Source organism: Salmo salar, chromosome 06, assembly GCF_965601325.2.
Source record: "Salmo salar chromosome 06, fSalSal1, whole genome shotgun sequence".
NCBI classification, from domain to species: domain Eukaryota; kingdom Metazoa; phylum Chordata; class Actinopteri; order Salmoniformes; family Salmonidae; genus Salmo; species Salmo salar.
Window position 1 is genome coordinate 28,636,218 of NC_138296.1, and position 24,317 is coordinate 28,660,534.

Below are 24,317 nucleotides of genomic sequence, written 5' to 3' on the forward strand. Positions count from 1 at the left end.
GTCTAACATCTATCTGTCCTCTCAGCACCATAGAGCCTTACTTCACACTATCTAACATCTATCTGTCCTCTCAGCACCATAGAGCCTTACTTCACACTATCTAACATCTATCTGTCCTCTCAGCACCATAGAGCCTTACTTCATACTGTCTAACATCTATCTGTCCTCTCAGCACTATAGAGCCTTACTTCATACTGTCTAACATCTATCTGTCCTCTCAGCACCATAGAGCCTTACTTCACACTATCTAACATCTATCTGTCCTCTCAGCACCATAGAGCCTTACTTCACACTGTCTAACATCTATCTGTCCTCTCAGCACCATAGAGCCTTACTTCACACTATCTAACATCTATCTGTCCTCTCAGCACCATAGAGCCTTACTTCACACTGTCTAACATCTATCTGTCCTCTCAGCACTATAGCGCCTTACTTCACACTGTCTAACATCTTGGATTATGTCATATATTGTGTTTTTAAAGGGGCTATCTGCGGTTGGTACATCCATGTTTTGACTTTATACCCATTGATTCTTGAAGAATATAACTTCTTTTCATACCCCATCGGAACCCAAAACAATAATATAAAAGTTTGTTTTACTCCTTTGTTTGTAAACAATGTACTTCTTAAAAAAAAGAACATGGTTTAAACTGCAGATTGTCCCTTTAAATTGAACTTGGTAAAATCTTCGCACTGAGCCCTCTTCTATTACCCCCCACCCCTCTCCCTCTCTCCTTTAGGATGACACTGAGCCCTACTTCATAGGGATCTTCTGTTTTGAGTCAGGCATTAAGATCCTGGCTCTAGGATTTGCCTTCCATAAGAACTCCTACATAAGGAACGGATGGAATGCCATGGACTTCGTAGTAGTATGCACAGGGTGAGTGTTGAGAAACACACACACACACGCCCACGCACACACACACACACACACACACACACACACACACACACACACACACACACACACACACACACACACACACACACACACACACACACACACACACACACACACACACACACACACACACACACACATATACACCCACACATATACAAAGACACACTCAAACATGAGTGCACACCAGTGTATATACAGTAGCCAGTAGACACAGTACGCCCGCACGCATGCACCCAAACACGCTACACACACATTCACTGAAACAAAAAGCTGCTGTGAACCAACATTCACACCGACAAACAGATCATGTGATCACATGCTAGAAAGAGAGAGAGGAGTCATATGTGTGATATGTGTCGTGTATGTATGTATGTATGTATGTATGTATGTATGTATGTATGTATGTATGTATGTATGTATGTATGTATGTATGTATGTATGTATGTATGTATGTATGTATGTATGTATGTATGTATGTATGTGTGCATGCTAGTGCTCGTGTGTGTGCATGTGTGCCTACGTGCCAATGTGTATGCGTGTGTACATGCAAATGTATTAAAAAGTATGAAAATGAATGCACTCACTACTGTAAGTTGCTCTGGATAAGAGCGTCTGATAAGTGACTAAAATGTCTTCCAAAAAAATTCAAATGTGTGTGTGTGTGTGTGTGTCTGAATGCGTACATGCATTCCTACATGCAAATACGTGTGTGTGTGTGTGTGTGCCGTGTGTGTGTTTAAGTGTGTGTGTGTGTCTCTGCTCTCCCACCTTAGCGAGTGTACTCAGACAGAGACAGGATCACAGCAGCACTGCAGGGAGAGGCAGCCAGGGGAGAGAACAAATGTCACATCAACACTGAGAGAGAGGGCAGGGAGGATGAGAGTGGGAGGAGGGATGAGAGGGGAGGGGAGAGAGAGAAAGAGAAATCAAGAGAGAGGGTAGGAGGGGGATTGGGAGAGAGAGAGGGGGAATTCATGAGGAAAAAGGAAATGGAGTAAACAATGCATGGAGAGAATGAAGAGAGGAGAGGACACAGGAGACATGCACACCTCTCTCCTCCCACCATCCCTATGACTTCCTCTCCTCTCTCTCTCACTCTCTCTCTCTCTCTCTCTCTCTCTCTAGACTGACATGTCCTCCAGCTGTGGGCTGAGTGCTCTGTGTGCGTGACAGACTCTCTCATCCTCTTTTCCCCTGTTCCTCTCTCCCTCTTTCTTTTACTCCTCTTTACCTGTTTTGATATGCCTCTGTCATCCCCTCTTTTTACTCTCGCCCTTCTCTCCATCTCTCTATCCCTCTGCTCCTGTATCATTGTAGTTCTCTCTCTCTCTATTTTGTCTCTTTCTCTCCCTGTTCATCAGTTAATTTCTTTCCATCTCTCTCCCCTCTCTCCATCCATTATTGCATCCCTGTCATTCCCAATCTTTTTTCTAGCTTCCTTCCTCATTCCTTACTTTCCTGTGTACTCTTTCCTTACAGTAACAGACAGGCAGAGTTGTGTGTGTGTGTGAGAGAGAGATATCTAATTTGAATATAGTATCAATCCATAGGTCCAATAGGTTTTAGTGTGTAGGCATGTGTAGATGTTCTGTGTATAGGTGTGTTTGTGTGTGTATTTGTTTATACTAAAGGGTCAGTGGTTGGGTTTCTCTCTGTCTCTGTCTCTCTCTCTCAGTCTCTCTCTCTCTCTCTCTCTCTCTCTCTCTCTCTCTCTCTCTCTCAGTGTGTGTTACAGTACTGTATAGTTAGTCATTGAGGAGCTAGTGAGTTGTACTCAAACTGGCAGTCTGTCTCTATGACTTAATAGGCCTGACTATGAAACCTGCTCTGTCCTAACATACTTAAGTCTGAGAGAGAGGGAGACAGAGAGAGAGAGAGAGAGAGAGAGAGAGAGGGGGAGGGGATAGTGGAAATGAGTTAGTCAGTAAGAGAAGAAGAGAGGGATAAGCTTAGCCAAGTGGTTAGAGGCAGGTAGCCTAGTGGTTAGAGGCAGGTAGCCTAGTGGTTAGAGGCAGGTAGCCTAGTGCTTAGAGGCAGGTAGCCTAGCGGTTAGAGGCAGGTAGCCTAGTGGTTAGAGTGTTGGGCCAATAACCAAAAGGTTGCTAGATCGAATCCCCGAGCTAACAAGGTACAAATCTGTCGCTCTGCCCATGAACAAGACACTTAAGCCACTGTTCCTAGGCCGTCATTGTAAATAAGAATTTGTTCTTAACTGACTTGCCGTAGGTTAAATAAAATAAAGAAAAAATACTGAGGGAAGGCAAAATGGGGGCAGGAAAATGGTTGCCTGTGTTATTACTGTATGCATGTATATTTGACTGTGTGTGTAGCAATATAAAGAGAGAGGTATTATAAGACCAGTTTTTGAAAAGAGGAGGTAAAAACCAGTTGGGATATGCAGGCTGGCTGGAGCAGAGAGATATTGAATAAAGAGGGAGTGAAATGTAGTGAGAGCAGGAAAGAGAGAGAAAGGGGAAAGATGGTGGCAATGGCTGACTGTGTGAAAGCCATGTGATCCTGTGTGCATCTTTCAGATCCCTCAGGCCTCGCTGAGAGAGACATAGGAGAGAGAGCGACAGAGAGAGAGACACAGAGAGAGAGACACACACAGAGAAAGAGAGAGAGAAATGGGAGAGGAGGGGTAGATAGGTGTAACTGTAGAAGCAATATACTTATAAAGAGAGATGGAACTAGGTTTGTATAATAGTTGAGGGAGGAGAGAGAAGGGAATACCAAAAGGGGAAGGCAGATACATACACTACATTACCAAAAGTATGTGGACACTTGCTTGTTGAACGTCTCATTCCAAAATCATGGGCATTAATATGGAGTTGGTCCTCCCTTTGCTGCTACAACAGCCTCCACTCTTCTGGGAAGGCTTTCCACTAGAGCTACAAGAGCATTAGTGAGGTCAGCCACTGATGTTGGGTGATTAGGCCTGGTTCGCAGTCGGCGTTCCAATTCATCCCAAAGGTGTTTGATGGGGTTGAGGTCAGGGCTCTGTGCAGGCCAGTCAAGTTCTTCCACACCAATCTCGAAAAACAATTTATGTATGGACCTCGCTTTGTGCACGGGGACATTGTCATGCTGAAACAGGAAAGGGCCTTCCCCAAACTGTTGCCACAAAGTTGGAAGCACAACATTGTTTAGAATGTCATTGTGTGCTGTAGCGTTAACATTTCCCTTGACTGGAACTAAGGGGCCTAGCCAAACCATGAAAAACAGCCTCAGACCATTATTCGTCTTCCACCAAACGTTACAGTTGGCGCTATGCATTGGAGTAGGTAGCGTTCTCCTAGCATCCACCAAGCCCAGATTTGTCAATTGGACTGCCAGATGGTGAAGCGTGATTCATCACTCCAGAGAATGCGTTTTCACTGCTCCAGAGTCCAATGACGGCGAGCTTTACACCACTCCAGGCAACACAGCATTTCACTTGATGATCTTAGGCTTGTGTGTGGCTGCTCACCCATGGAAACCCATTTCATGAAGCTCCCAACTACAGTGCCTTGCAAAAGTATTCACCCCCTTTGCGTTTTTCCTATTTTGTTGCATTACAGCCTGTAATTTAAATTTATTTATATTTGGATTTCATGTAATGGACATACACAAAATAGTCCAAATTGGTGAAGTGATTTGAAAAAAAAACGTTTGGTGTTTGCCAAAAGGCATGTGGGAGACTCCCCAAACATATGGAAGAAGGTACTCTGGTCAGATGAGACTAAAATAGATTTTGTTTTGCCATCAAGGAAAACGATATGTCTGGCGCAAACCCAACACCTCTCATCACCCCGAGGATACCATCCGATGTTTTTCATCGGCAGGAACTGGGAAACTGGTCAGAATGGAAGGAATGATGGATGGCACTAAATTAAGGGAAATTCTTGAGGGAAACCTGCTCCAGTCTTCCAGAGATTTGAGACTGGGACGGAGGTTCACCTTCCAGCAGGACAATGAGCCTAAGCATACTGCTAAAGCAACACTTGAGTGGTTAAAGGAGAAACATTTAAATGTCTTGGAATGGCCTAGTCAAAACCCAGACCTCAATCCAATTGAGAATCTGTGGTATGACTTAAAGATTGCTGTATACCAGCGGAACCCATCCAACTTGAAGAATCTGGAGAAGTTTTGCCTTGATGAATGGGCAAAAATCCCAGTGGCTAGATGTGCCAAGCTTATAGAGACATACCCCAAGAGACTAGCAGCTGTAATTGCTGCAAAAGGTGGCTCAAGTTTAGAGTTTTTTTTTTGTTTCACAATAAAAAATATTTTGCTTCTTCAAAGTGGTAGGCATGTTGTGTAAATCAAATGATACAAACCCCCAAACAATCTATATTAATTCCAGGTTGTAAGGCAATAAAATAGGAAAAATGCCAAGGGCAGTGAATACTTTCGCAAGCCACTGTAACAGTTCTTGTGCTGACGTGGTTTCCAGAGGCAGTTTGAAACTCGGTAGTGAGTGTTTGCAACCAAGAAAATATGATTTTTATGCGCTACGCCTTTCAGCACTCGGCGGTCCCGTTCTGTGAGCTTGTGTGGCCTAACACTTCGCAGCTGAACCATTGTTGATCCTAGATGTTTCCACATCACAATAACAGCACTAACAGTTGACCGGGGCAGCTCTAGCAGGTCAGACATTTTATGAACTGACTTGTTCGAAAGGTGGCATCCTATGACGGTGCCACGTTGAAAGTCAATGAGTTCTTCAGCAAAGCCATTCTACTGCCAATGTTTGTCTTTGGAGATTGCATGGCTGTGTGCTCGATTTTATATACCTGTCAGCAACGGGTGGTGCTGAAATAAACAAATCCACTAATAGTAGTGTATTTCTATGTATATGTTGTAAAGGGAGTAGGATAGGAGAGTGCATGAAAGGAAGAGAAATCATGAAATAGAGGGAGAAGAGAAAATAGAGTGAAAAGAGAAAGGATAGAAAGAGAACAAGCGAAAGAAAGAGATGGAGCAAGTTACTGAGAGAAAATGAGTGAGAGAGAGAGAGAGAGAGAGAGAGAGGAAGAGCGGAGCAAGCGAATGAGAGAGAGAGAGTGTGTCCTGCTGCAGTAACCTGTTTTTAGCTGCTGCAGATGATCAATCACCCAGTACAGCCTTGAGACACAGGAACTCTCCCCCTCTCTCTCTGTCTGTCACTCTCTGTCCCTCTCGTTCGCTCTCTCACTCTCTCTTCCTCTTGCTCTCTCTCTCCCTCTCTTATCTCTCTCTATCTTTCTCTCCCTCTCTCTCTCTCTCTCTCTCTCTCTCTCTCTCTCTCTCTCTGTCTCTTTCTCTCTATCTCAACCTTTTTCTCTGTCTCTCTGTCTCTATAACTCTTTCTATCTCATTCTCTCTTTCTCTCTTTTTGTCTCTCTCTCTTTCATTCATTTTTCTCACACGCATACACACACGCTTCGCACTCATACACAGATGGCACACACACATACACTGCTCCCAGCTGTGGTCTCTATGGTTAGCTCCTTTTGAATGGCGATTTTTCTTTTAGAAATGTGGCTCTTTGAAGATGAAAAGCAACTGCCCTTTCTACCCACCTCTGCCCTGACACTTTGATACTACAATGACCAGGGGATGCATACATGCACACACAATAAACATTTACACTTCAAACACATGCTCACTTTTCCTTCACACACCTATAAACCGTCTTCTTCTCAGCATATATACTGAGACACATTGCCAAACAACACACTTAATACACATGCAGTATATGACTGTACAGGAAGGAAGGAAGGAAGGAAGGAAGGAAGGAAGGAAGGAAGGAAGGAAGGAAGGAAGGAAGGAAGGAAGGAAGGAAGGAAGGAAGGAAGGAAGGAAGGAAGGAAGGAAGGAATGAAAGAAGGAAGGAAGGAAGGAAGGAAGGAAGGAATGAAGGAAGGAAGGAAGGAAGGAAGGAAAGAAGGAAGGAATGAAGGAAGGAAGGAAGGAAGGAAGGAAGGAAGGAAGGAAGAAAGAAAGAAAGAAAGAAAGAAAGAAAGAAAGAAAGAAAGAAAGAAAGAAAGAAAGAAAGAAAGAAAGAAAGAAAGAAAGAAAGAAAGAAAGAAGGAGGGAGGGATAGGCTCATATATTTTCTCATCCCCATAATGGCCAAGGTAAGAATTGTGAGGGTAGCTGGTCCTAGATCTGTGGATAAGGCCATGTAATCGTGGTCTATGGCAGTGGCCGTGTCTGAATACTTGTACTTGCTTAGAATAGAACGTTTTATATGTGACATTTCTGAACTGTAGTATGCTTTAAATGCCAGGATGTAATACTGATTTAGGCTTTTCATCTAGTAGAATTGGATGCACACTACTGAGGAAGAGACTGGTCTTTCCAGACCCAGTGTGATTGAGAACAGCTGATAATCACGTAAGATGCCTTGCTGTACCAAACTGAACGAATCAACGTAATTGAGCATTAGATGACACATTCTAAGGATGGATGACCTAGTACGTTGATATTTGTTGCTGACTGCATTTGATTTTACTAAATAGTATGTAGCATGATATGTACACAAAATGTAGGTTTTGTATGCAAGTTAGATTTTGGACATGGCCATTGAGTTCTATCCGTAGTAGAACAGTGAGGAGCTGTCCACGGTAGGACAGTGTGGAGAACTGTGAGGAGCTGTCCACGGTAGAACAGTGTGGAGAACTGTGAGGAGCTGTCCACGGTAGAACAGTGTGGAGAACTGTGAGGAGCTGTCCACGGTAGAACAGTGTGGAGAACTATGAGGAGCTGTCCACGGTAGAACAGTGTGGAGAACTGTGAGGAGCTGTCCATTGTAGAACAGTGTGGAGAACTGTGAGGAGCTGTCCACGGTAGAACAGTGTGGAGAACTGTGAGGAGCTGTCCACGGTAGGACAGTGTGGAGAACTGTGAGGAGCTGTCCATTGTAGAACAGTGTGGAGAACTGTGACGAGCTGTCCATTGTAGAACAGTGTGGAGAATTGTGAGGAGCTGTCCACGGTAGGACAGTGTGGAGAACTGTGAGGAGCTGTCCATTGTAGAACAGTGTGGAGAATTGTGAGGAGCTGTCCATTGTCGAACAGTGTGGAGAACTGTGAGGAGCTGTCCATTGTAGAACAGTGTGGAGAACTGTGAGGAGCTGTCCATTGTAGAACAGTGTGGAGAACTGTGAGGAGCTGTCCACGGTGGGACAGTGTGGAGAACTGTGAGGAGCTGTCCACGGTGGGACAGTGTGGAGAACTGTGAGGAGCTGTCCATTGTAGAACAGTGTGGAGAACTGTGAGGAGCTGTCCATTGTAGAACAGTGTGGAGAACTGTGAGGAGCTGTCCATTGTAGAACAGTGTGGAGAACTGTGAGGAGCTGTCCACGGTGGGACAGTGTGGAGAACTGTGAGGAGCTGTCCATTGTAGAACAGTGTGGAGAACTGTGAGGAGCTGTCCATTGTAGAACAGTGTGGAGAACTGTGAGGAGCTGTCCATTGTAGAACAGTGTGGAGAACTGTGAGGAGCTGTCCATTGTAGAACAGTGTGGAGAACTGTGAGGAGCTGTCCATTGTAGAACAGTGTGGAGAACTGTGAGGAGCTGTCCATTGTAGAACAGTGTGGAGAACTGTGAGGAGCTTCCCACGGTAGAACAGTGTGGAGAACATTGAAGAGCTCTTTTGGGTAAAAAAGGGTCATTGTCTCAGGTAAAGTCTTGCCTGGGTTGAACCTCTCTCTAAATTATATTTTAACGGCTCAAGCCTTGGTTCCAGACTGTCAAACTCAAGATTAGCTGGCCACTCTTTCCTCATGCTGTGTGTGCGAAATTGTGCCTCCACAAGCCAGATTCTTACGACGTTTACTTCTCAGACAGACTTGCTTAAATTATGCTAACCTCTGACTTGGTGCGTGTATCTGTCAGATGATGTGACATACAGTATAAGAAAGATCAGGAAACTATTTTTATTTGAGCCTATCATATTCCCTGGAGTGGTTGAAAAATGAGTTTTAATGACACCAACCTAAGTGTATGTAAACTTCCGACTTCAACTGTATGTGTGTGTGTGTGTGTGTGTGTGTGTGTGTGTGTGTGTGTGTGTGTGTGTGTGTGTGTGTGTGTGTGTGTGTATATGGGAGGGAGTGTGTGTGTGTGTGTGTTTTCATGCGTGTGTGTTTATCAGGGTAGAAACTGAGGTATTTCATAGGTAGCTAGTTCGTATGACCTAAATACTAGTGTGCATTCGTGCATATAAATGTATGTGCACTCAAATGGTTCCAAGCTGAAACTGTATGTATGTTCAGCTTATAAATGTGTGCGTGTGTGTGTGTGTGTGTGTATGCTTGTGTGTGTGTGTGTGTGTGTGTGCATGCTTGTGTGAGTGTGTGTGCATGCTTGTGTGGGTGTGTGTGCATGCTTGTGTGGGTGTGTGTGCTTTGGGTGTATGTGCTAGCTTGTGTGTGTATTATTTACATGTATGTGTATGTTTCACTATACAACTGAGGATATTAGAAGAAAAAAAACATATCAATCAAGTTCCCCTTGGCCCGGTTACCACGGTGATGCAAAGATTCTAGCAAGGAGCCAAGGTCCCTGTTGCCATGGAAACAGTTATGAATGAGAAGGGCCCCAGTAACCGTGGAAACGGTGTGAATGAGCCTTGTTGCTTTGATGATAAATTCTGTAAAGGTGGACAGACCTGGTGGGGTTGAGGAGCTGTTGGTGCAAGACTGCCATCTTCATCTTCTTCTTCATCATCATCATTGTCTTCTTCTTGCACACAAATGTACACACACACATATACACTCTTGACAGTTTCCTGTGAGGCAGATTGGCAAGTAACTCCCAGTAGATTTCTCTCCTGTCGGCACTGTTAACACTATCCCCTACATACACACGCGCAGACACACGCGGAGACACACACACACGCACACTTTTTCTCCCTCCACACACACACCTGCGTTGTCAGTGTGAATCCCTCACTTTAACCCCAATATCCCACCTTGTCTTCAGAGCAGGACCTTCCAGGCTGACAAACCAGCACCTCGTGCTTCCTTCCCTATCTCCCTCCCTCATTCTCACTTCCCTTTACCTCCTCTTCTGATAGGACAGTCTCTGTATAGCCGGCTGTCATCAGGGCTGGCGACTTCTAACTCCCATAGCATCCCTCTACGTATCTAGCACAGGAAGATAGCTTAATTGCCCCTGAGGGGATAAATATAGTTATATAGAATTGAAATCCCATAGCAAGTACTTGCCTTGTAGCACAGATAGTAACTCCCATAGTATTTACCTGTGTTCCTAGCACAGATAGCTAACTCCCATAGTATTTACCTGTGTTCCTAGCACAGATAGCTAACTCCCATAGTATTTACCTGTGTTCCTAGCACAGATAGTAACTCCCAAAGTATTTACCTGTGTTCCTAGCACAGATAGCTAACTCCCAAAGTATTTACCTGTGTTCCTAGCACAGATAGCTAACTCCCATAGTATTTACCTGTGTTCCTAGCACAGATAGTAACTCCCATAGTATTTACCCGTGTTCCTAGCACAGATAGCTAACTCCCATAGTATTTACCTGTGTTCCTAGCACAGATAGCTAACTCCCATAGTATTTACCTGTGTTCCTAGCACAGATAGCTAACTCCCATAGTATTTACCTGTGTTCCTAGCACAGATAGCTAACTCCCATAGTATTTACCTGTGTTCCTAGCACAGATAGTAACTCCCATAGGATTTACCTGCGTTCCTAGCGCAGACAGCTAACTCCAGAACATAGTCAGTCACACCAGCCTCTCTGGTGAAGCTATTAAGCTAAAAGTGTGTGTTAGTCGTTAAGCACAGAGCTTCCTAAACTGGGCTCTGTGGACTCACTGTTGTTCCTCAACCAGACACCCCACCAGGCCTCGGTGGGAAGGCTTTCAACGATGTGTCATTCAGATTATATTACACTGACACATCATCATTCCCTAGTGTTTAGGTGTGCTGTCAGACTAACGGTGGGCCCCTGAGACTCTCCTGTGTTGTAGTGGTCCATGTGGAGGGGAGAGACACCTATTGAGTAGTGATGTGCAGTTTGCGAATTATTCATTATTTTTGAATGACGCTTTTTAATGCCTCTAGAATCATGATTCATTTTTCTGAGTGACTTGTTTGTTTTAGTTGTTTGTTTGACCTGTTGGCTCCAATGCAATGAGTCCTACAGCAGGATTGATGCTGATCATGATGCAGGCATTGTTTCAAACTGATAATATATCACATGGTGCAAGAATGAATGCAATTAATTGATTATTGAATGTTATGATGGACACAGCTTCATAGAACCAAAACTACAAAGCTGCTCAAAGCAAACTCGAACTCGAGGAGAATGAATCATTTGGGGACCTGCAGTTCGCGAACGACATTGTGCTTGTCATGGCAGTCAAGCAATGCATTCCACCAAGAGTCGAATGCACTGGTGCAACAGGATCAGCCAGTTACTGTGCCATGCAGCTCTTAGCAGAAGGACTATTGGAAAACGTTGATGATTCCCAGTCAGTTAGAGAGATAACTGGAAGCCAGACAACGTGAGAGAAAGTCCTCTCCTTCACACACAAACACTCCTCCTCACCAACAAACACACTCCTTCACAGAAACACACACACACTTATCTTTCTGTCCCTCTCAGTTTTTCCTACACAATGTGTGTGTGTGTGTGTGTGTGCATGTGTGTGTGTGCGTGTGTGTGCATGTTTGTGTGTGTGCATGTGTGTGTGCATGCGTGCATAAATGTTTGTGTGTGTGTGTGTGTATAGTGAGGTACAGATAGAGTCCTGATGAGTTGGCAGTGGCCATGGCTCTCGTACAGAGTTTATACATAGGAGGAATAAAGATGGGGAACAAATGAGCCAGTCAACAACTCTCAATCATACAGCCTGTGCTATCTCTCTCTCTCTCTCTCTCTCTCTCTCTCTCTCTCTCTCTCTCTCTCTCTCTCTCTCTCTCTCTCTTTCTCTCTCTCTCTCTCTCTCTCTCTCTCTCTCTCTCTCTCTCTCTCTCTCTCTCTCTCTTTCTCTCTCAATTCAAGGGGCTTTATTGGCATGGGAAACATATGTTTACATTGCCAAAGCAAGTGAAATAGGTAATAAACAAAAGTGAAATAAACAATAAAAAATGAACACTAAACATTACACTTACAAAAGTTCCAAAAGAATAAAGACATTTCAAATGTAATTTATGTATATATACAGTGTTTTATAGATGTGCAAATAGTTAAAATACAAAAAGGAAATAAATAAACATAAGTATAGGTTGTATTTACAGTGGTGTTTGTTCTTCACTGGTTGCCCTTTTCTTGTGGCAACAGGTCACAAATCTTGCTGCTGTGATGACACACTGTGGCATTTCACCCAATAGATATGGGAGTTTCTTAAAATCTGAGGGAAATATGTGTCTCTAATATGGTCATACATTTGGCAGGAGGTTAGGAAGTGCAGCTCAGTTTCCACCTCATTTTGTGGGCAGTGTGCACATAGCCTGTCCTCTCTTGAGTGCCAGGTCAGTCTTCAGCTGCCTTTCTCAATAGCAAGGCTATGCTTACTGAGTCTGTACATAGATTTCCTTAATTTTGGGTCAGTCACAGTGGTCAGGTGTTCTGTCACGGTGTGCTCTCTGTTTAAGGCCGAATAGCATTCTAATTCGCTCTGTTTTTCTGTAAATTCTTTCCAATGTGTCAAGTAATTATCTTTTTGTTTTCTCATGATTTGGTTGCTCATTCTCTCTCTCTCTCTCTCTCTCTCTCTCTCTCTCTCTCTCTCTCTCTCTCTCTCTCTCTCTCTATCGACTTCCCTGTCCCATCTCTTGATTGACTCGTGGCTCATTCATGCATTCACATTATTGACTTACACATTCACTCGCTGAAAGTCTTCTTCTTATCCAAGTGATTAGTGTAAATGATTAACAGATGATGTCACTAAAACCCCCGGCAACCGACACACATTGATTGGCTGATGCTACAAATGTTCCTAAAAATATTCAAATACTATAATTATTCCTTCTCTTTATTTTCCTTCTTCCCTCTGTCTCGCTCTCTCCCTCTCTTCACCTCCCCTCTCTCTCTGCTCCATCTCTCTCTGTAGGATCCTGTCTACAGTGGGATCGGACTTCGATTTGCGGACTCTGAGAGCGGTCCGTGTGCTGAGACCCCTCAAACTGGTGTCTGGGATACCCAGTAAGTCTTGGGACATATGGGGGTGTGGGACGGAGAGAACGACTAGCTACATCCCTAATAGTCTTATTTCATCTGATACCATAAGAGGAGGGGAGGGGGAGGACAGTTCTGATTAAGTTACATCATTTTTATAGGGATTTTGGGATGTAGGTCAGAGTTTTTTTTACTTTGTCTGTTGTTTCTGTTCTTAAACGATGTGCGCTGTCTCCCCCAGGCCTCCAGGTGGTCCTCAAGTCCATCATGAAGGCTATGATCCCACTGCTGCAGATCGGCCTGTTGCTATTCTTCGCCATCCTCATGTTCGCTATCATCGGCCTGGAGTTCTACATGGGCAAATTCCATACTACCTGCTTCGACATTCACACAGGTAAGTCGGTCAGTCAGTTGGTCGGTCGATTGGTCGGCCAGTCGGTCGGTCGGCCAGAAGGTCGGTGGGTCGGTTGGTTGGATGGTCAGACAGTCAGTCAGTCAGTCAGTCAGTCAGCATGCCAGTCAGTCTGCCAGTCAGTCAGTCAGTCAGTCAGTCAATCAGTTAGTCAGTCAGTATGACAGTCAGCCAATGTCAGTCAGTCAGTCTGCAAGTCAGTCACCCAGTCAGTATGTGCCAGTCAGCATACCAGTCAGGCAGTATGCCAGTCATTCTACCAGTCATTGCCAATCATTCTACCAGTTAATCAGTCAGCCAGTCAGTCGCCAGTCAGTCAGTCAGTATCTCAGTCAGTTAGTCAGTCAGTAGGCCAGTTAAATCAGTGACAAAAAGACTATCAATTCAATATGAATCAAAGAAGATCTAGCTCTTAAATAACATGTTGATCCACAAACACTCTGTACCCCTGTAGATGAGATTCGCGAGGAGTTTCCGTGTGGGACCGAAGCCCCGTCGAGATTATGTCCAAACGGGACCACGTGTCGAAAGTATTGGCTGGGGCCTAACTACGGCATCACCCAGTTTGACAACATCCTGTTTGCCGTGCTCACAGTCTTCCAATGTATTACCATGGAGGGATGGACTGACCTGCTCTACTATGTGAGTTACGGTACTTCACATCACAGTGGTTCTGTATTAGAGGTATTATGGTATTTAATTGATGGTTAAAGAGCTGGACTATTATGTGAGTTACTGTAGAGTTGGGTTAGGGTTTGAGATCGGGTTTGGTTTTGAGTTTAAGATCAGGAGTTTGGGTTTGGTTTTAGGTTTCGGTTTGGCTTGAGATTAGGTTTGGTTTTGTGTTTGTGTTTGGGATTGGATTCAGGATTGGTTTGGGGTTTGAGATCGGGATTAGGTTTAGTCTTCGGTTTGGGTTTGAGATTGGGTTCAGGTTTTGTTTTGGGTTTCGGGTAGAATTGAGGCAGGATAAGCTGATCCTAAATCTGTGGGGCAACTACAACCTGGATAATATATTTCTATGGTATTTACTAGTAAATTACATGGTAAATACCCACCAATTCATACAATACATGTTTCACTGCAAGACAAATATGCCCATAGCATTTACTCATATACTGTATTGTGTGCCCATACCGAAGACACAGTGAATAGTACCCTGCTGCCAGTGGCAATGGTTGCTATGGCGATGGAGAGGTGGATGAGGGTAGTGGGGGAATGTGAGTGTAGTCCCATCCACAGCACTCTATGGGCCCATATTCAATATTCCCCCTTCCCTCTCTTCCCCCTCTTCCCCCTCTTCTCTTTCCCACACCTCTATCTTTCCTCGCTCTCTCTGCTTCCTTAATCTGTCTCTCCATCTTCATTCCTCTTTGCTTCTTCCTACTCCCCCCACCTCACCACACCCAATTACTCACTGTCTCTCTCCCCCCCATCGGCCTCCCTCTTTCTCCCTTCCTCTTCACACCCCTCCCCCTTTCCCCCACCCTCTTCCCTTCTTCTCTCTCCTCCATCAGTCTCACTCAGTGGCGATGCTGCTCTATATTTAACAGGGCTGTTCAGTCCGAGTTATTCTTGCAGCTGCTGAGGAAGAAAGTGCTGAAAGTTTAATGGCTAAAAAGGCTGCAGTACATTCAGTACAGCATACAGCAACAGCAGCCACGCCCACAGACATAGGGAGGGAGGGAGGGAGGTGTATGGGAGAGAGAAAGAGCGTTACATTCTGTGATGGACTCAGTTTAGGGGGGAAATACAGCAAGATGGGGAGGGATGAGAGAGATAGAGAAAGGGGGGTTGGAGAGGGTGAGGGAAAAAGAGAGAGGAAGAGCGTTACATTCTGTGCAGCTGAACTGTTTAAATAGCAGATACTCTGGACAGTATACTGTATGAAACGATGTCCTAATCATCCCCGTATTGTGGTGACCCCGTCCCAGTTCATGAAAAGGTCCTGAAATGGTCTGCTGTTTTTTGGCTTTATAAAATCTACATCTCAGTGTAACCTCTCTAGTCAAACAAGGGAATGATGAATTACTAGATCAAAAGATGTGTCTGTGTGTTTGTGTGTGCGCGTACATATGTTTCTGTGTATGTGCGCACGTTCACTTGTGTGTGTGTGTGTGTGTGTGTGTGTGTGTGTGTGTGTGTGTGTGTGTGTGTGTGTGTGTGTGTGTGTGTGTGTGTGTGTTTGCAGAGCAACGATGCCTCAGGGAGCGCGTGGAACTGGATGTACTTCATTCCCCTCATCATCATCGGCTCTTTCTTCATGTTGAACCTGGTCCTGGGTGTACTATCTGGGTAAGTGTGTGTGTGTGTGCACGCATGTGTGTGTGTGGGAGAGTGTGTGTGTAGGCGCACGTGTGTGTGTGTGTGTGGGACATGTTTGTGTGTTTCGTGTGCGTGTGTGTATACAATATGTCTGTGAATATGTCATTGTATAGATCTATATGTGTGTTTCAGTTGATATGTGTGTGTTTATATGTGTGTGTGTGTGTCGACCACAGGGAGTTTGCCAAAGAGAGAGAGCGAGTGGAGAACAGGAGTGAGTTTCTGAAGCTGAGGAGACAGCAGCAGATAGAGAGAGAGCTCAATGGATACCTGGAGTGGATTTGTAAAGCAGGTACATTATCATCATATAGAACTACACACAAAACATACTTGGAACCCTATGTTACATATTTATGTTATATATGTTATATATTCATGTTATATATGTTACATATTTATGTTATATATGTTATATATTTATGTTACATATGTTACATATTTATGTTATATATGTTATATATTCTTGTTATATATGTTATATATTTATGTTATATATTTATGTTATATGTTATATATTTGTTACATTTGTTACATATTTATGTTATATATTTTATATATTCATGTTATATATGTTATATATTCATGTTATATATGTTATATATTTGTGTTATATATGTTATATATTTATGTTATATATTTATGTTATATGTTATATATTTGTTACATTTGTTACATATTTATGTTATATATTTTATATATTCATGTTATATATGTTATATATTCATGTTATATATGTTATATATTCTTGTTATATATGTTATATATTTATGTTATATATTTATGTTATATGTTATATATTTGTTACATTTGTTACATATTTATGTTATATATTTTATATATTCATGTTATATATGTTATATATTCATGTTATATATGTTATATATTTTTGTTATATATGTATGTTATATATTTATATTACATATGTTACATATTGTTATATATGTTATATATTTATGTTATATATGTTATATATTTATGCTATATATGTTATATATTTATGCTATATATTTATGTTACATATGTTACATATTGTTATATATGTTATATATTTATGTTACATATGTTATATATTTTTGTTATATATGTTATATATTTATGTTATATATGTAATATATTTATGCTATATATTTATGTTACATATGTTATATATTTATGTTATATATGTTATATATTTATGCTATATATTTATGTTACATATGTTATATATTTATGTTATATATTTATGTTATATGTTATATATTTATGTTACATATGTTACATATTTATGTTATATATGTTATATATTTAGGTTAAATATGTTATATATTTATGTTATATATGTTATATATTTATGTTATATATGTTACATATTGCCATATACATTCCCATGTTATTGTTTATTTCACTTTTCCTTCCTATAGAAGAAGTGATCTTAGCAGACGATGAAGACCCTGATGCCTTTGACGGTATTTACCCAAGTGTGTGTGTGTGGTGTGTGTGTGTGTGTAGTGACATAGATATGATGTTAGAATGTATATAGAGACAGGAAATGAGAAACTATAACATTGTGTAAATGTAGCATCATTGTTAGTGTAACAGTATCATCTTTACTAGTATACATGTAGCATCTTTGCTAGTCTAAATGTATCATCTTTACTAGTGTAAATGTATCATCTTTGCTAGTGTAAATGAAGCATTTTTAATAGTGTAAATGTTGCATCTGTGGCTCAGTTGGTAGAGCATGGTGTTTGTGACATAAGCATGTTGTTTGCAACGCCAGGGTTGTGGGTTTGATTCCCACGGGGGGCCAGTATGAAATAAAAAAATCAAAAAAAATGTATGAAATGTATGCATTCACTACTGTAAGTCGCTCTGGATAAGAGCGTCTGCTAAATGACTAAAATGTAAAAATGTAAAATGTAATCTTTGCTAGTGTAAATGTAGCATTTTTGCTAGAGTAAATGTAGAATATTTACTAGTGTAACCGGAACATCTTTGCTAGTGTAAATGTAGCATCTTTGCTAGTGTAAATGTAACACATTTGCTAGTGTAAATGTAGAATATTTACTAGTGTAACCAGAGCATTTTTGCGACGTTAAATGTAGCTTCTTTCCTTGTGTAAATGTAGCATATTTTCTAGTGTAAATGTAGCATCTTTGCTAGTATAAATGTAGCATCTTTGCTAGTGTAAATGTAGCATCTTTGCTAGTGTAAATGTAGCATCTTTGCTAGTGTAAATGTAGCATCTTTGTTAGTGTAAATGTAGCATCTTTACTAGTGTAAATGTAGCATCTTTACTAGTGTAAATGTAGCATATTTGCTTCTGTGCCAGTGTTTGTTTGCGTGTTCTATAGTGAGCAGTTGTGCGTCACTGTGTTCTATTTTTCCCATTCAGGCACCCGCAGGAGACCCACCATCAAAAACCACAAGAACAAAACAGATCTCCTTAACCCAGAGGATGGGAATGGAGACCTGGCAGTGGGTAAGAAACACCACACACATGCACACGCACACACAAGATGTTACATGCTAACCAAATGTTTTTTTTTCTCTCCATCTTGTCCCCATCCCCCTCTCCTTTTCCCACTCTTCTCCTCTCCTCCACACCCTCTCCTCTTCCCACTCTTCTCCTCTCCTCCATCCCCCTCTCCTCTTCCCACTCTTCTCCTCTCCTCCACACCCTCTCCTCTTCCCACTCTTCTCCTCTCCTCCATCCCCCTCTCCTCTTCCCACTCTTCTCCTCTCCTCCATCCCCCTCTCCTTTCCCCACTCTTCTCCTCTCCTCCACACCCTCTCCTCTTCCCATTCTTCTCCTCTCCTCCACACCCTCTCCTCTTCCCATTCTTCTCCTCTCCTCCATCCCCCTCTCCTCTTCCCACTCTTCTCCTCTCCTCCATCCCCCTCTCCTCTTTCCACTTCTCCTCTCCTCCATCCCCCTCTCCTCTTCCCACTCTTCTCCTCTCCACTATCCCCCCTCCTCTTCCCACTTCTCCTCTCCTCCATCCCCCTATCCTCTTCCCACTTCTCCTCTCCTCCATCCCCCTCTCCTCTTCCCATTCTTCTCCTCTCCTCCCAGGTTCTCCCTTTGCGCGGGCCAGTCTGAAGAGTTCAAAGCTGGAGGGTTCTAACTTCCATAAGAAGGAGCGTCGTCTGCGTTTCTTCATCCGACGCATTGTGAAGACCCAGTATTTCTACTGGAGTGTACTGTGTCTGGTGGGACTTAACACCATGTGTGTGGCTGTAGTACACTACGACCAGCCTGAACCACTCTCAGACTTCCTCTGTGAGTAGACATACTGGGAGGGAGGTACGGAGGGAGGGAGGGATGGAGGGTGGGAGGGAGGTATGGAGGGTGGGAGGGAGGGGGGAGGTATGGAGGGTGGTAGGGAGGGAGCGATAGAGGATGGGAGGGAGGGATAGAGGGTGGGAGGGAGGTATGGAGGGTGGGAGGGAGGGGGGAGGTATGGAGGGTGGTAGAGAGGGAGCGATAGAGGATGGGAGGGAGGGATAGAGGGTGGGAGGGAAAGATGAAGGATGGATGGAAATTCTAGATACTTTTCTTTATTTCTCTCTCTACCTCTGTCACGTTGGCTTAAAGGACATTCTGTCACGTTGGCTTAAAGGACATTCTGTCACGTTGGCTTAAAGGATATTCTGTCACGTTGGCTTAAAGGACATTCTGTCACGTTGGCTTAAAGGACATTCTGTCACGTTGGCTTAAAGGACATTCTGTCACGTTGGCTTAAAGGACATTCTGTCACGTTGGCTTAAAGGACATTCTGTCACGTTGGCTTAAAGGACATTCTGTCACGTTGGCTTAAAGGACATTCTGTCACGTTGGCTTAAAGGACATTCTGTCACGTTGGCTTAAAGAAGATTCTGTCACGTTGGCTTAAAGAAGATTCTGTCACTGTAACGGTTGACGTCGGATTTAGACCAAAATGCAGCGGGGAAATGTGCACTCATCTTCTTTATTATAAATGGACAAGAAGGAGAACCAAAACAAACACGTACACAAAGAAAACACAATGACTAATCACAGGTTGGTAAGGCACAAAGCTATACACAGCATAGGACTCTCAATCAGAGGCAACTAGAAAACACCTGCCTCTAATTGAGAGTCCAACCCCAATAAACAAAACATAGAATTACAAAAGACTAGACAGAACATAGAAATACACTAACATAGAACAGTGCCCAAAACCCCCCGGAATACATAAATCAAATACCCTACTAAACAAACCACCACCCCGAACCACATAAAACAAATACCCTCTGCCACGTTCTGACCAAACTACAATAACAAATAACTCCTATTACTGGTCAGGACGTGACAGTCACGTTGGCTTAAAGGAGATTCGGGAGACAGACACAGGAATGCGTAATAGTTTTTTTTATTAAGCCCCAAATTATGGCGTGCCGTGTAAAGGCACGGGGACAAAGACCAAACAAACACGTAACAAAAACACAGGCTTGAAACCCAAACAAAAGACTGAGGAGTACATCGAATAAATAACACACGCACACAATGATTAACACACGGGACGAGACCCGAGATCATCTGAACAATCCACAAGGGCACGAAAGCCCAAAACATACAGCACAGGTACTCACACGGACCAATGGACATTATAACAATAATCGACAGCCCAATGGAAACCAAAGGGCACACATATACAAGTACTAATCAGTGGGAATAGGGGACAGGTATGCGTAATGAAAGTTCCGGAGGGATCGTGACAGTCTTTCTGCCTCTCTGATTGCTTCTTACAGTGAATTTTTCAATGCCCCTCTTTATTCCTTTTCTTTTGATATCATCCTCGTGCATTTTCTTGCTCGCTCGCTCATGTCTGATCTTTCCCGCTCTCTCTCCCCCTGTTCCCTCTCTCTTTTCACCTCTTCCAGACTTTGCAGAGTTCGTCTTCTTGAGTATCTTCATGTCTGAGATGGGTATAAAGATTTATGGACTGGGGTCACAGCCTTACTTTCACTCCTCCTTTAACTGCTTTGACTGCATTGTGAGTGGTGGAACTCGTCTACTCTAGGGTACACACGGTGCATATGTGACACGCGCACACACACACACACACACACACACACACACACACACACACACACACACACACACACACACCACACACACACACACACACACACACACACACACCAATACAGTAAACACACACACTCACATATCATTTTTGACCGCATGTTTTGGATAACATCACTAATCGTGTGTGTGTGTGTGTGTGGCAGGTAATATGTGGCAGCATATTCGAGGTGCTGTGGGGTTTTATCCAGCCTGGGACATCCTTTGGTATCAGTGTGTTACGAGCTCTAAGGTTACTGAGAATCTTCAAAGTCACCAAGTAAGTCTCTACTGACTTTGATTCAACCTTTGTATCGGATATCTTATCAATCTGTTTGTCAGCATGTCTCATTAACAAACGACCATGAAAGGCAATTAGAAATGTATAGGCTTTTCTAAACTCTCTCTCTCGCTCACAAGCTCTCTCTCCTCTCTCTCACACTCTCTCCCCACCTCTCTCAGTTCAATTCAAGGGGTTTTATTGGGAAGAAACATGGGAAGAAACATATGTTTACATTGCCAAAGCAATTGAAATAAATAATAAAAAGTGAAAAGTTAATATTACACTCACACAAGTTCCAAAATAATAAAGACATTTAAAATGTCATATTATGTCTATATACAGTGTTGTAACAGTGTTGTAACAAATAGTTAAAGTACAACATGGAAAATAAATAAACATCAATATGGGTTGTATTTACAATGGTGTTTGTTCTTCACTGTTGCCTTTTTCTTGTGGCAACAGGTCACAAATCTTGCTGCTGTGATTTCTCTCCCCTGCCCCTCCCCTCTCTCTCTACTGCTCTCTCTCTCTGTCAGGTACTGGGCGTCTTTGAGGAACCTGGTTGTATCTCTGCTCAACTCCATGAAATCCATTATAAGCCTGCTCTTCCTTCTCTTCCTCTTTATCGTCGTCTTCGCTCTGTTGGGCATGCAACTCTTCGGAGGACAGTCAGTACCTCCTCTTCTTTCCCCTCTTTTCTTGCCCCTTTCATCCTTCCTCCCCCTTCCTCCCCTTCCCCTGTCACTCTTTATCTTCAGTGTCTGACTGTTTGGTGTAATTTTTAATCTCTCTCTCTCTCTCGCTATCTTTCTCTCGCTCTCTCTTTCTCTCTTCCTCCATTTCTCTCTGTTTATCCTCTAGGTTTAATTTTGAATCTGGCACTCCCCCGACCAACTTTGATACTTTCCCTGCAGCAATAATGACTGTGTTCCAGGTGAGTGGATAAAGACGGGAGGGGGGAGTGGAGAGGGGAGAGAAAGGAAAGAGATAATGGAATGAGAAAAGAGGGCAGGAGAAGAGTGGGAGTGGTAGCATGCTGGAAATGGGGGATAGGAGCGAAAGAAAGAGGATAGATGAGTGTAAAGGTAGGGAAAGGTGAGTGTGTAAGCAGTCCCAAGATAAGCAGTCCTAACGTGTGCAAAGCGTGTGTTTATATGTGTGTGTGTTTAAGAGTGTGTGTGTGTGTATAAGAGTGTGTATGCTTAAGTGTGTGTGTTTAAGAGTGTGTGTGTGTGTGTGTGTATAAGACTGTGTATGCTTAAGTGTGTGTGTTTAAGAGTGTGTGTGTGTGTGTGTGTGTGTGTGTGTGTGTGTGTGTGTGTGTGTGTGTGTGTGTGTATAAGATTGTGTGTGTGTATAAGATTGTGTGTGTGTGTATAAGAGTGTATGTGTACAGTAGTACAAGTGTATGAGTGTCTGTGTGTGTACAGATGTAGGATCTTCATTTTAGCTCTTTTCTTTTGTTTCTGAGAAATGTCCCGCTCCGCAGAAAATGCAAACTTGTAGTGTATTCAAGGTATAAAAAGGCTTCTAAAGGTTGTAATTTCCACTTTAAAATGTCAACCCCTACAAAAAATGTCCAGTAATTATAATCCACATAATAATTCACATTTCCTGTTGCTGGGGGATTTTTTTCCTGCTATAGCAAACTGCCTCAAATGAAGATCCTACATGTTTATTAAGAGTGTCTTCTCCCCCAGATCCTGACCGGAGAAGACTGGAACATGGTTATGTATGATGGAATAGAGTCTCAGGGAGGAGTCAACAACGGAATGGTCTTCTCAGTCTTCTTCATCGTGCTCACACTTTTCGGCAACTGTATCCTTACACACACACACACACACACACACACACACACACACACACACACACACACACACACACACACACACACACACACACACACATGCACACACCCACACACACACACACACACACCCACACACATAGACAGACACACACACATACACACACACACACAAGCTCGCACATGAATATGCACACACACACACACACACACACACACACACACACACACACACACACACACACACACACACACACACACACACACACACACACACACACACACACACACACACACAGACACACACACACACACACACACAGTGTAGTTTCTGTATTTAACCCTTTGCTCTCAGACACTCTGCTGAATGTGTTCTTGGCCATTGCTGTGGACAATCTGGCCAATGCACAGGAACTCACTAAGGTACAGTACTTTGTACACTGACCTAGCCACGCCTACTGGGGTCAAATAGAATGACCCTTCAGTTCAGGAAATGACCTCTCACCCTGTCAGCTCTAGCTCCCCATCAAAAATGATCTGTAGATTGACAGATATTGGACTGAATGCTCTAACAATGGGAATAAATGTCTGCAAAGGCGGAAGGCAGGCGGGTGAGGCGGGAACAGGCGGGAACATTCTAGCCAATGAGAGGGCAGATACGCATGTGAACAACAGGCATGATCTCTTCTCTCACTCTGTCTACCATCTGTATCAACCTCCTCTATCTCTTTTTATCCCCCCCTCTCTCTCTCCCTCCTATGTATTTCCCGTCTCCCCTCCTCCCCCCCTCTCTCTCACTCGCTTTCTTTGGTAGGACGAGCAGGAAGAGGAAGCCGCTTCCAAGAAAAATGCTTTGCAAAAAGCCAAGGAGGTGGCCGAAGTCAGCCCTCAGTCTGCAGCCAACCTGTCCATAGCGGCGTAAGTATCTCTCTTTCTTTCTCTGTTTCCATATCTCTCTCTGTTGTTTCTCTCATCCTTGCCCCCTCATCTCTCTTAGTGTGTTCACTTTTCGGCTGCACATACAGACACATGCGTACTTGCTCGCTCGCATACACCCACACAGACACACACGCACATGTACACACAGACACACACGCACAGACATACACGCAGACAAGCACACACACACACACACACACACACACACACACACACACACACACACACACACACACACACACACACACACACACACACATACACACACACACACACTCACACACACACACACACACACACACACACACACACACACACACACACACACACACACAACACACACACACACACACACACGCGCAGACAAGCGCACACACACACACACACACACACACACACACACACACACACACACACACACACACACACACACACACACACACAACACACACACACA

General features: G+C 43.3%; 1 protein-coding gene across 11 annotated transcripts in view; it reads left to right on the forward strand.

Moving 5' to 3' along the window:
• LOC106606804 (voltage-dependent P/Q-type calcium channel subunit alpha-1A) overlaps positions 1 to 24,317 on the forward strand; it is a 132,554-nt gene that overhangs the window by 24,199 nt on the left and 84,038 nt on the right. For all 11 annotated transcript variants that reach the window (XM_082976420.1, XM_082976410.1, XM_082976416.1 and 8 more), the window contains 16 exons: positions 741 to 880; positions 12,962 to 13,053; positions 13,268 to 13,420; positions 13,893 to 14,080; positions 15,630 to 15,733; positions 15,940 to 16,055; positions 17,164 to 17,208; positions 18,138 to 18,224; positions 18,819 to 19,025; positions 20,648 to 20,760; positions 20,999 to 21,111; positions 21,651 to 21,782; positions 21,976 to 22,048; positions 22,815 to 22,932; positions 23,277 to 23,344; positions 23,745 to 23,839. In XM_082976420.1, the coding sequence (XP_082832546.1) occupies positions 741 to 880; positions 12,962 to 13,053; positions 13,268 to 13,420; positions 13,893 to 14,080; positions 15,630 to 15,733; positions 15,940 to 16,055; positions 17,164 to 17,208; positions 18,138 to 18,224; positions 18,819 to 19,025; positions 20,648 to 20,760; positions 20,999 to 21,111; positions 21,651 to 21,782; positions 21,976 to 22,048; positions 22,815 to 22,932; positions 23,277 to 23,344; positions 23,745 to 23,839 (1,844 nt within the window). The remainder of the gene's footprint in view (positions 1 to 740; positions 881 to 12,961; positions 13,054 to 13,267; positions 13,421 to 13,892; positions 14,081 to 15,629; positions 15,734 to 15,939; positions 16,056 to 17,163; positions 17,209 to 18,137; positions 18,225 to 18,818; positions 19,026 to 20,647; positions 20,761 to 20,998; positions 21,112 to 21,650; positions 21,783 to 21,975; positions 22,049 to 22,814; positions 22,933 to 23,276; positions 23,345 to 23,744; positions 23,840 to 24,317) is intronic.